The sequence below is a fragment of the Meriones unguiculatus genome, chromosome 9 (assembly GCF_030254825.1).
Source record: "Meriones unguiculatus strain TT.TT164.6M chromosome 9, Bangor_MerUng_6.1, whole genome shotgun sequence".
NCBI lineage: Eukaryota > Metazoa > Chordata > Mammalia > Rodentia > Muridae > Meriones > Meriones unguiculatus.
Genome location: NC_083357.1, coordinates 29,693,838 through 29,707,692, shown reverse-complemented (window position 1 = coordinate 29,707,692; position 13,855 = coordinate 29,693,838). Strand labels below are relative to the sequence as shown.

General features: G+C 41.5%; 1 protein-coding gene across 1 annotated transcript in view; it reads right to left on the bottom strand.

Annotated features, from left to right (window-relative positions):
• Nucleotides 1-13,855, bottom strand: part of Nek10 (NIMA related kinase 10) — a 183,720-nt gene that overhangs the window by 60,112 nt on the left and 109,753 nt on the right. The window contains exons 24-26 of the mRNA XM_060390990.1: nt 8,679-8,808; nt 8,032-8,102; nt 1,954-2,167 (exon numbers count right to left, since the gene is read on the bottom strand). Coding sequence (XP_060246973.1) covers nt 1,954-2,167; nt 8,032-8,102; nt 8,679-8,808 — 415 coding nt within the window. The remainder of the gene's footprint in view (nt 1-1,953; nt 2,168-8,031; nt 8,103-8,678; nt 8,809-13,855) is intronic.

Below are 13,855 nucleotides of genomic sequence, written 5' to 3'. Positions count from 1 at the left end.
CTCCAGCCCTGTTTCACTTTTTAAGAAGTTTGTAAACATTTTGTTTATTTGTTATTTTTATGTGTGTAGGTATTTTGCCTGCCTGTATGTGTGTGTGCTGCATGAACGGTGCTCACAGAGGCCAGAACAGGGCCTTGGATCCTCTCGGACTGGAATTACAAATGGTTCTGAGCCACCATGTGGGTGTCAGGAATGAAATCTTGGTCTTCCAGGAGAGCAGCCAGGTTCTCTTAGCTGCTCAGCCATTCTACCGGCTCCTTTATTAAGTACAAGTCATGGGCATTTTGTTTTTTCAACAGAAACTGTGCTACTTATGTGACACGTCACATGGTTTGGTAATTCTTACATCACAGATACACAGCCTCCTCAATATGTAAATTCTTAGAAAACCGTGATTACAATTAAATAAAAAGAATTACTATCATACTCATATCTGACTCAATTAAATCTTTCAAAATTTGTATTTTGACTTTTGAAGTCATGCTGTAGATTTCAACACATTAAATATTTAGTCCCAATATTCTTTGAAGCTGGTAAACACTCTTCAAAACTGCTCCCTCAACTCTACCAATCGTCATGTTCTTCTGGCCACAGCCTTGGAGTCTGATGTCTCCAATTGAATCCAGTCTCCAAACACGTAAGAACACATAATGAGTAACATTGTGTGCACTCGGGATTTGCTCAAGTGATCTGAGAAAGGCTAGGAATGAGAAGCAGAGGGAACACAAATGGTAGAAACTCGCTCTGAGGAGTCAAATGCTTGTGCTGGGGGTGGGGGGGAGGAAATGTTTTGCTGATATGTTTGAGATCTTCCACAGATATATTCTATAGCTTAGAACTAAAAATAAATATATAAAATGATCCTTCTCAAGGTGTTTTGCTAAAGATAAGAGGATTTTTATCATTCGATTTTAAACAAAATCTTCCCATTCCCACATGAATGTAATACAAAATGACCCATTCATGGCAAACTGAAAACCAGCTAAGAGCTGTGCAGTGTAGAATTTAAGACCAGGCTCCAAACTCTTACTAAGATAGGTAGAAGCAGCTAAATCTCTTGCATCTATTCTACTGAAAACATAAAATGTGTGTGGAAGGATGTTTCATACTGCTGCCTGATTTTATGAAGTTAGGTGGAAAATAATTAGCAAGGTGAGCCCTGCTCTCCACATGGTGCTCGCTAGCAATGAGAGTCATGTCTCCAGGTTGTTCCCTCCTGACAGGGCTGCCTGGCTAGGATGTGCTCAGAGCTGATGTGACTTGATATGCTGGTGGGGCGGGCTCGCCTTCTATGAGGAGTGGGGGAGGAGGGATAGAGGACAAGGAAGGGAGGGTGAGACTGGGAGGGAAGGAGGAAGGGCGCTATGACCAGGATGTAAAGTGAATAAATAAATAAAAATTAAAAAAAAATTAAATCCACAGCTCAAAGAAAAACTGGAAAGAAAACCTCAAAATTATTCAGATTTGAGGTTTTGTAACAAGGTCATTAGACAAGCAGCAAGCAGAGAGGTTACACAGCCCAGTAAGAAACATTGAAAGACAGATGTTATTTTCTTCTCTGAGTGAACTTATGTGTTTATCCTAAAGTGTAACACAATGACTAAGGAAAATAAATATTTATAAGCTCCAGGTGAGACACAACACAGACCATTAGCTTAGCATGAAGACTTTCTAAGAGCACTTCTTGATGCTCTGGTTTCACAGTAGACAACAAATTATAGATAAGTTCTGTGGAAGATAAAAAAATTTGAATTATTTAAATTTATTTATAGAAAATAATGATGCCTACAACAATACAATGGATGGATGTAACTATATAATGATTAAATATTTCAGGTTTTGACCATTTCCCTTACTTTAGGCAGGTTTTTCTTGAGACAATCATGAAGAACTTTAGACAGAGACCAATGGAGACTAATGGAGACTAATGGAGACCAAGTGGTTTCTGCTTACCTGGGACAGCAGAGCCAGATCGTGGTGGCATGTGACAGCGTTCCTGTTGGCTTCCATAAAATATCTCTGCGTGCGCCTGCGCTCCCGTTCCAGTTTCCTCTCCAAGGCCAGCTGGGATGCGGATAAGTTGTCTAAATACTTCATCATGACATCTGAAATCATGGCACTAACTTCTACGATATCCGGACGGGCTTCTGCATCAGGAGTGAGGCACCTAAGGGAAGACGGCAACTGTGACAAAGGTGACTGACCGGAGGGCATGGGGGAAGTCAAGTTCAGGGCTCGTGCATCATGGGATCTGTGCCCAAGAGCAGCTGGGATAGGACAAGTATCCGACACAGCTCTGAGTCCAGCACTTCTCACCAAGACATCAGAACTCTGGGGAAGGAAGGCAGCTCTGGGGCTTTGCATCTGGGCTCCTATCCCAGGGTTGTGGGCTGGCCTTGAACCTCCCAAGTCTCTTCTCCAGGAGAAGGAAGGGGTCATTTTCTGCATGTTTGACTGCCCACTGAAATTACAGCCAGCTCAGTAGTCAGGGCCCCTTTGAAGCAAGTAAAGGAAGGAAAGGTTCTGGGAAGTCACAATCTGTTTTTTTTTTCACCTTTTTCAGATATATTCTGTCAATATTAACACAACAGCGGGTCTTACAAAACACAAATATAAAATACAGAGGTGTGAGATGTTTATGGTATCAAAAATAAAATCCCATCACTCAGAAGTCTGAGTCAGGAAGATCATAAGTTTGAGACCAACCTTGATTACTGTATCTTTAAAAGACAAAAAACATAATTTTAAAAATATTTTAACTTATTCTTATTTTTCTTATTTTATTATATTTCTTATTTTTAACTCATTCTTATTTCTTGTTTTTAATTTATTCTATTTTTAATATATCATTAACTTGAATCTGAGCTAAAACTGAAAAGCTGGTGGACGAAAGTTGCTCAAACATAAAGCAGGGAGCATTTTGACCTTGCAATTGGCTAGTAGCATCCTCATTTTTTAAGAACAACAGAGATTTATGCTCATTGTATCTGATTAATTTCATTTCATTCGATCATATTGATGAGCGTCTTTTGCAGTACTCTCTGTTTTGCTTCCGATACCAGAATTTCAGGGACACAGGGATGACTTCCGGACAGTCCTCATTGGAATATGTCTACATTGTCCTCGACTTTGCTTAAGTAACTTGACGTGTTGAATGCTGATGTCTCCTCTAGCGTTACAAGATAAACACATAAACATCGCAAACAAGCAAAGGCTGTTAGTGTCTCTGTGGCTTTGGAGGAGCAGCATCCTCGGGCACACTGAATGAGTGCCACTCAAGTTTCATCTAGATAGGCCAGAGCGCCATTTACACAGCCCTGGAGTCAGCCAGCAGGGCCACTGCTCTGTCTCATTTCAGTTTGTAAGCTATCGCCAGATGGGATTTTAATGTTCTAATTCATCACCACACTGTAAACTTCTTGGGAGGAAAAGGCTGCGTCCTTTTACAATGATCTTAGCATTAAGACGGAATCTGGCTCCTGAGAAGCCCTGGGTAAATGAGCGAATGAATCCACGAATGAGTGAACACAGCCAGACACCTAAAGAATCTACCTATCCCTAACTACGATGTCTGGGCACAGGCTAATGGACTTCCGGAAACACGTTAGCAAAGATTCCCATGTAGCTCCATTGCTCGCTTGATATTTCAGACACCTTCTTCAGAGACACATGTACGCTAAAGCCTGACATTTGGTACTCTCCGAAAATTCCCTAACCAAATATGCATAAAATAATGTTCTGGGGGGGGGGGACTGGAATACTGCTTTCATTCACCAGCTTTTTGGTCCAGAGATGAGATGGAAAAAATTTCAAGAAAGAGTGTTCAACTATCTCCATTCCATGTTTTATGAGTTGAAGGCAAGGAGAGTATGTAAGGATTCCCTTGATCTTAGAGCTCAAGGCTGGCTTACCCCTCTAATCATCACATCTGCTCGGAAACAAAGCTCCAGACAGCTTATGCAGCCAGGCACAGAGCAAAACTCACACACTTGGAATAGTTAGTGATAAAAGGAAATATTCTTCATCCGAAAATAAAAGGGAAAGAAAAAAGACAGAAAAGGAAGCCAGCACTGCTGTCTCCACTCAGCTCCACCATTCACTGACTGGTAGAAATAGCAATGCTGGGCAACAAGAGTCTGGTTTTGCTCTAGACGCTTCAGGGTTGCTTCAGGGGTTGCTAAATTATTCTCCCAGCTTAAAAGATTGCCTAGGAAAGAAAAGTTCCAATAACAAAATGTGTTACTACACCACGCAAATAGGAAAGAGGAGCACTGTGTGTTAGAAATACGAATTCTGTGGGCTGTGTTTGATAGGAATGTGCAAAAAGCAAGGTGCTAGGAAACTCAGGAAATGAGGTGTGTGTGACTGGAAATAACAGAATCTGTTTACTGAGAACAACCATGAGAGCTGCTGCTGGCTGTAACGGTAATGCTGACAGTCAGAGGCCGGAAACAGAGGATAATGAGCCCCAGGCCAGCCTGGCTTAAAAAGCAGGATCCTAACACACACACACACGCGCACACACACACATACACTGGTTGTTCCAAGGCTCTATCTAGTTGCTGGCAACTGACTCTGAACCTAATAATTTGCTGAGTTGTTGAAGGTTAGTAAAAACTCAGCTTTTATATAATCTTGCACCAATATTTTAAAGAAAATGAGAGATTGAAAAAGGGGGGGGGAGGTCAGCAATAAATTGTTCTCTAATTCTTTTGGGACTTAGTTTTTCAACACTAAAATTTCAAAGCATATTAAATATGTAATTGCACTTAATAAATTTTGGCTTGAAGTTTTCTAGAGATAAAACTTTCTTAACAAAAATATAGACAATTAGGAATCTTAAATAACTTTAAGTGAAAATAATGTCTGTTATAGCATACACCCTGCAACCTTAAATTTATAGTTAGCTTTAAAGTTACATTGTCAGGTCTAACTTATTGTCATTTCTTAGCATGTTAAATTATAAACACCTTGAGAAACATTTCGTGTGGGGGCTGTGGAGACAGATCAGTGGGTAGAACACTTGCCAACAAATGAGTAAGGACCAGAGTCTGGATCCCAAGAACCCTTATGGATGCCACTCAGGTGAGATAGCCAGCACTTGGAAGCCAGAAAGAAGGGAGTGTCCAGGAAAGTTGGCCAACCAGACTATGCAACTGGTGAGCTCTGCATTTCATTGACAGACTCAGCCTCAACAAATAAAGTAGAGAATGATCAAGAGAAACAGCAAGCATCAACACTGGCCTCCACACACACGTGCAAAAACACATGCACCCACATACATGTGAACATGTATGCAAACATACATACATACATGCATACCACAACACCACACACTCGTAGATATGCCAAACAACAACAACAAAGCATTTCATCTGGAGGCCCTGATACGTACCATTTATTCTTTGAAACATCATGATGACAGTAAACTCAGGACTTACTATGAAGCCTGCTCCTGCACCTCCTCTCCCACTGCCAAGCTTCCTCCAGACAACCATTGCTAATCTTGGGATGTACTTCCTGAAAGTGACCTGTCCTTTTCTTTCTGGGGATATTTATCCTTCCCCTGGCCTTGCTTCCATGTCTCAAAGTTGTAACTGAATAAATCCAACTCTTCCTATCTCTAAAATCAGTCCACTTGTTTAGCTAAAAAAATTTGTTTTAGTTGTCTTAACACTATACCCACAATCTACTTTTCTACATTGTAATTAAGATTTCCCCACCCTCTCCACTTCTCCATCAACATCATATAGTTCTCTGTATATAATGAAAGCTCATTTCCCTCCCTCTTCCTTCCCCTTTGCCTGTCCTCATGAGCCCACCAACATGAGCTTTGCTAAAGGAGATGCTGTCACTATGTGCCACTCTGCTTGCCACCCTTAGTGACAATCCCTGTTCCATCAAATGATGAAACAGATATTCTTCAGACCTCTTGGTCATAAGGGTCTGCTATGACCAAGATATTCTATAGATTCTGAGGCTCAGCATTAGATAAATGTGGAGAAGGTAAATAAAAATAATACTCTACAAACAGATGAGGCATTAATCTGTATAAAACAATGGGCTTGCAAGAATAACCAAAGAGCCAGGGTAAAGGCCATGATAGTATGCCTACTAAAATTCACTGGTGATGGTGATACATGCAGGATAGACATGAGTTCAGGGTTTCAGAGTCTTAGAAAAAGGCAGAAACTTGTCCATCTAGGGGAACTCTAGAACATTTAATAACCAAATTAAAAAAGATTTAACTCATCTGGATGGAGCAGAGAAATAATGTTGGTCCCATGCAAGTGTCAAGAGGGCCTTGACATTGCTATAAGTTTTCAGCCCTAACTTCCCACAGCCAGTGTTGACTGAAGGTCTGGTCTGTGCCAGGCACTCCTCTGAGTAATAAATAGGTCAGAACCAAGGTAACAAGTGTCTGCTCTCAAGTTTAGCTAGTAGAGACAATCAACAAGCAAGCACGAGTGTGCTTATGTGTGATATTTTAGGACATTTTTGTTGTTGTTGCTGTCACCAAATATTAACACCTGACAAAGTGCAACTTAAAGAATGAATTATGGGTTTATTTTTGCCTCTGCTTTGAGGCACCCATATCATCCATATGGTAGAACAGCGCAGCAGCAGGACCACAAGGCAAGGAAACACAAGTGGCTTCTAGTCTAGCTCCTGGCAAGGGTTCTTGTGGTTTCTTCCTGAAACTCCAAGAACTGGGTGTTTTAGCACTCCCCACACACTCTAGTTTTCAGAACTCTTACCATAGTGGTCCTCTGAGCTCTGCTTACAGCGCTCTGTGCCTTCTTTACACACAGCTTCAAGCTCTTCCATATTTGTTCCACAAACCAGTTACACAAAGGTCTATAAAAGATGCGCTCAGGTTTCCCACAGCAACAATGCCGCACTCTAGGTACCAGTTTTGTGTATTCAGTTTCTGCCCCCTTTGTGTCACAATCAAATTATCAGACAGAGTAAGCCAAGGAAAAGGGTTCATTTTGGCTCCTCACTTAAGAGGGGATACAGTCTATGATGAGGGGACAGCATGATGACAAGAGTGTGGTGACATGGGAAAGGAGAGAATATAGTTCTGCTCCCTTTCTTTCTCTTCAGTCTGGAATGTACTTCATATGGGCACTGAAAACATGCCGGATGAATCTTCCTTCATCAGTTCAACCTTTCTGGAAACTCTGCCACAGATATACCCAACAGTATAATATGTCCTTGAGGTGATTCCAAACACACATAAATTCACAGTGAAGGTTGACAGTCAGAGAAGTACAGACGCTGTGATATTATGAATTAGTCTGGAGTGCAGTGAGGCAGGGGAGTGGTCAGAGTGAGTTTCCTGACCTGAGCTGTTTCTGTGGCAATCCATGGGAAGTGAGGGAACGAACCATGCATATGTCTGAAAGGAGAGCGTTTTGGAAAAAAGGATCAGCAGGGGAAGGCCATGAAGGGAGTTGTTGGGACCTAGAGAGCAACGGGCAGGATGGATCTGAGTGTGAGGCAATCAAGGACAGTTTTTACAGTCAGAAGAGATGCAACACAGCTCTGGGAGGACAGAGGGGCAGCGGCCTTTACTACACTGCTGCTATATTAATGGGGAAAGCCTCTCTTTTTTTTTTTTTGAGAACTTAGTATAATACAGTTTACTAACTTTTAAAAATACCCATAGTTTTATCATTGAACACAGATAGCCCTTTTTAGCTTATTACTCTTTTTTTCTGTCTTTGTGCATATTTCATAAAAATTGATTTTACTATTTGTTTCACTTAGTTTCACATCACACACATTTTTCATGTTGACATAACGTCTTATAAATATGCCTTAGATAAGCCTAATGGTGGTACGACATCTCAAATTCCCCTTGGACATCCCAATGGCTTTCAAAGAGCTGCTGTTACTAATGATGCTTGCTAGGTTTGGATGACGTGGGAAGCCTTTCATAAGTATTTACCTATAGGTAATGAACATGGAAAGGCATAAGGGACTATATGATGGATGCTGTATGCTGTAAGTTGTCAGACTACTTACCTGCTAATGGTATCTGTCACTTTTTCAGAGTAGATGCCTTCTGGCACGGGCTCATACACCGCCTCCACTATCTGCAAGAAAAACAGAAAACAGCAACAGTGTCAATGGACCACGGCATCCCTGGGCAGTCACCTGTGGCTTTAATGTGGGTTGCTAGTAAATTAATTTAACTGCATGTACAAATTTTAAGCAGAATGAAAACATCCCAACAAATGAAAATCAGTGCCAATTAGACAGTTCTGGAATACAGCATCATCTTCTCCAACCTGAGCTGAGCTTCTCCAACCTGAGCTCCAACCTCATGATAAAGGAATACATGTGATGATGTAACATGGTGGCTTATGGGCCTAACTGGGCCTGGGAACGTAGCTCAATGGGAAAGCACTTGCCAAGCATGTGATAAGCCTTTGGCTCCATGTCCACCACCACAAAGGACAGTAATGAGAAATTTATTTTCACTATTTCATGTGACAAATGATTATAATCAAATAGGAGTAATGTGCAGTGTGATAGATATTTAGATGAAAGGAGATAAGATAAGCTGGGTTGGGTAGGAAATTAAGCAGTGTGTGCTTTTAGCTGACTGGTGTAAGTCACAAGGGTTTGTGGAGAAGAGGATGTAGCTTTAGCAACAGGAAGTGGCTTACTTTAGTAGCCAAGGAGAGCATATTGGTACTGCAGAAGGGAGGATTCAGAGTCGCCATTTGATAGAGGATGCAGCCTGCAGCCCAGACATCAGCCTTCTCTCCATACGGCTCACTCTTCAGGACCTCTGGGCTGAAATACACAGGGATATTAACACATACTGAGGAAAGGAAAATAAATTGGCACTGGAAGAAGTTCAACTTTCAAGTTGCTGATGTTGATATAAAAAGCAAAGTAAATAGACATCAAAATAACTCTTAACGACTTTGTGTTAACCCCGTACTTCTCCCAGCTTTTCTCAGGGAAATGTCTCCTTGCAGTCGATGGCAATTAACACAGAGACCTCTACTAGTCAGTTTACAGATAACAAGAGAGTGTAGTGCTCAGCCGTAAATGAGAAATGTGTATTACACTTCTCCTCTCATTCCAAGGCATGGGAATCTACACAGAAGAGGTAGACAGAACCACTGTAGGAACCAGAGGCAGTGAATATCATTAAGTAGAGAGTTATGTCCAGACACAAGAGGGCAGATATACTAACAGACTTATGCCAACTGTGACAGTACACATAAGACCTATGCAAGCTCCAGCCAGACAAAATCTTGGACAGAAGGTGGATACAAAAACCCCACCATTTCCTGGGGACCTATTGGTATTTCAGGGATACTGGGAGAAATAGTCAGTTTTCTCTAATGACATTGTATCTGGCAGGTCTGTCTCACACCAGGGCAGGCACCACTGCAAGGACTAGCTGAAGCACAAACTGGACTGTACAGGGAGAAAAACATACAGAAACGTATCTCAGAGCTGGGTGGGAAGGGGTGGGTAGTTGGAAATGGTGGTTATGGGAGGAGGTGACAGAGCAGAAGAATATGTACAAAATACATTGTATGACATTCTCAAAGAATTAATAAAAATGTCATTTAAAAAAATACTAGCATTTGAGGGGTGACAAGATGGCTCAATCAGTACAGGTACCTGCCACTAAGAATGATGATATGACTTTGATTCCTAAGACCCACAGGATGAAAGGAGAGAGACTGACTAATAGAAGGTATATTCTGACTTCCATACATGCACACACACACAAACACACACACACACACACACACACACACACAGTAAATGTAAAAGTAAAATGCTTAAATTAAAAAATAATTACCTGAAATTATTAATCGCTCTTTCAAGTAAACATATTAAAGAGCCTCTTTGAGCCTTGGGACATAACTCAATAGTAAATCTACATGCCTAGCATATGGAAATTTTGTGTCAACTTGACACAAGCTAGTCATCTGAGAGGGGAGAACCTCAATTAAAAAAAATGTCTCCATAAGATCAGCTGAACACAAGCCTGTAGGGCAATTTCCTCATTAGCTATTGATGGGGAAAGGCCCAGTGCATTGTGGGTGGTGGATTCCCTAGGTTGGTGGCCTGGGTTCTATAAGAAAGCAGGGTGAGCAAGCCATACTAAGCCAGTTAGCAGCAGCCCTCCACAACCCCTGCCTCCTCCAGATTCCTGACACTCAGGAAAGTGAAATGGGAAGATTATGAATTCAAGGACAGCCTTGGCTACATTGCAAGCTCTGAGCAAACCTGGGCTATCTAGTGAGAGCCTGTCTCAAGGGGGAAAAAAAGCCACTAGGAAGGTGATGAGGAGTCAGCCATGTGAACTGGTAGCAAGCAAAGAAAAGAGGCCTCTGAGGTAACCAGGATTGCAGACACAACAGTCAGATCCAAGACACAGTAACTTCAGATTCCTAAGCCACCCAGTCGCTGTATTCACGGCAGCCCCAACAAGCAAGTATCAGTTCTGTGAACAAAGCTATTCATGGGTTTTTCATCTTTACAAAGAAACCAGCTTTTGGGAAATATGGCTTAAGCCATTGCAATCACTACTTGCAAGCATGTCAAGTGGCAAACACATGTGGTTATTGTTTAGACAAGAACTATGAAGCAATCCACTGTCTTGTAATAACCTCTAATTTTCTCATGTGAGATGAGCCCACCCACACTAGGTAAACAAGGAACTGAAGCTAATGATTCTTTTGTAGAAACTAAACAACACAAACACATACACATACATGTAAATAGACAGATGCACACACAATACAAATACAAATACACATGCATGCAAGCACACATATACACACTCATACTTAAACACACACATGCACGCATACACACATGCTCACACGCATACACCTCACATAATTCATTCTTTAAGATAGATTTTCTTAGAAAAAAGAAATTAGTCTGGAGCTGAAATGACACTTTTTTTTAAAACATCTCTTACATTCAGAGTCTGAACTTCCAAGTCCCTCACAGCCAATTTCATAATACACCCTGAGATCACATATGATTTATCCTGCTATCCTACTGTGCACCAGCCTGTTTAATGTTAGCCTGACTTTATGAGAACAGTGTGAAAATCAACCATACTTGCCTCCAACTCTCCCGTGTAATCAGCCTTAACAGCCTAAGATAATGTAATCGTTAATCTTAAATTATGCATTCTTTCATGCCCCTGACTGAGAGTAATGTATGTGCATGTGTGTCAGGGTAATAATTTGATGAAAATAGCCAACAGGCTAGGAACAACTCACAAATGTAGTTTTTGTTTACAACAATGAGTACTTCAGGGTCCTCTGGGGTCAGTTGGAACCAGTGACTTAAATCTTTGTAAAGCTCTGTTAAGATGTTATTAATTTAATTTATTTTTTTACATTTCAACTTCACTTTCTTCTCCCTCCTCTCTTCCCAGTTCCTCTTCTCTCTGATCTTTCCCGCACCCATTCCTCCTGTTTCTCTTTAGGAAAGGGCCAGCCTCCCATGGATATCAATCAAACATGGCATATCAAGCTGCAATAATACTAGTCACCTCCCTTTATATTAAGGCTGGCCAAGGCCACCTTGAGAAAAAGGGTCCCAAAAGCTGGCAAAAGAGGCAGAGACAGCCCTGTTCCCAAGAAGACCAAGTTACACAACATATATGCAGAGGGCCTGGGTGAGCCTCATGCAGGCTCCCTGGTTGTCAGGTCAGTCTCTGTGAGCCCCTATTGGCCCAGGTTAGCTGATTCTGCGGGTTTTCCTGTGGTGTCCTTAACCCCTCTGTCTGCTAGATTTTTGTAAAGTATCCTTCATTCCTTTCCCCCAGTGATGCCTCTTGTACTGTCTCATCAGAAAGAGAACAAAGCCCTCTGTTAGGGACAGACAGAAAACATGGGATAACAGTGGAGAGTTCTAATTTGGGCTCACTCTTGGTCAGACTAATCCAAGAGGAAGCCTGTGTTGTCATTCCTTAATGACTTCATCAACACAGAGAGCTTATCTTATATGACATTTTAAAAAAAGCAGGAAATTTTTTTCGACAAACTGAAAACCTCTTCAATTAAGTATTTGAAAACTGTAGTCATTGTTCTTTATACACAATAAAAATGTTCAAGTAAACCTGAAGATAGTGTTAATTGAGCACATATGTTCTCTAAAAACTTCTAGAAAACATAAGTATAACTCGAAGCCAGCTACCTCAGAAGGAGGGGTAAACTACCATTCTCCTAAACTACAAACAGCATACACACCACATACACACACACACACACACACTACACAGCACGCAGCACACTCTGCACATATGTACATACCACACACCACATACTACACAACAGACATTACATATACCACACACACATATATACACACCACACCACACACACACCATACACCACACACTCTACAACAGCCATTATGCACAGCATACACATATACACATACCACACACACACACACACACACACACACACACACACACAAGCACCACACACTGCACCTGTGTGTTCTAGAAGGGAGATTTCACCTTTGCCGACAGAAAAGGCAAAATGAGAGAAAAATGAGGAGGCTTGATCTGTTTGAGAAACAAAGACTGTTTCAATTTTAATTTTTCATGAGTCTCCCTCGCGGATATACAAATAATTAAACTGCTAATTGCAAGTAATTCTTACTAACTTAATGAACAAGGAAAATAAATGTCGGACTTAGTGAATTTCAAAGCATACTAGACCTGAACATTATGACAGTTTTTAAACAATTTACTTTCTTCTCAATGGAACTAAGTAAACAAAACGAGATGACCCATGCTGAGAGCCTCGTGTGTAGGAAATAGACTCTTCTTTCCACACAGTGATACTCAGAAGCTAAAGTTTCACTGTGCTCACTCTACAGACACACACACACTTGATGAGGGACACAAAGAATCTGAAGACTGCTATGAACCCTGTACAAGTTGACATGCACATTTTTGAAACGTCCAGTGTTTTGGAAACACTAATATGAAAACCGGGCAGATATGCACATAAAAATGACAGCTGAGCTATCAAATTGTTTTTCACAGAAGGACAGAATAGTCGTTCTGCCACAACTTTACAGGTGCACTGGAAGAGAACAAGTCAATAATTCATGACTAATGCCCAGGTAGCCATGAGAGGGAAATTAGAGGAATGGAGGTAGTCTGCCCCTGCAACGGATTAGAATCAGAGACTACAGTAGAAACTCTGTTTAGCTTCATGGAGATATAGGTGGCCACATGCACAGAAGCATCAAGTCAACCAAGGCCCGGAAACACAAGGCCCAGCAGCAATGGTCACATGGCATCAAACCATGGCTTCTGGTTCCTTTCCTCAAGAGAAAGAATCAGATCTCACTTCAGGAATGGCTGGTTCTAGGGCTAGGGCAGAGAATCTATGCAGTTATTCGAAACGAAAGACACAGACAAAACTACTCGTGATGAAAGGAGCATGTCGTAGGGATACAGAGGCAAGAACTGGGACAGTCTGAATAACACAGCAAACAAACTAGCTTGCTAATCAAGTTGGCTGCCATTAACGACATGCCATGGACTACAGCAGACAATAGCTATTTCTGCCTGGCTCTGTAGCCGTGGAAGTTCATGAATATGGTGCCAGCCAGTTTAAGTCCCCAACTAGAACGGGCTCTATTCCTTCCTCGAAGACAGCTCTTCCTCACCATGTCCTGGAAACACTCTCTCTGGTACCTACTTTAATAAAGGCAGTAATCTGACCATGAGCCCCCCCACCCATAAAGGCTACCTCTAAATGCCACTACAATGGCAGTTAGAACCTCAACATGAACATTTTGTGGGACCACATGTGACAATGATGAATTT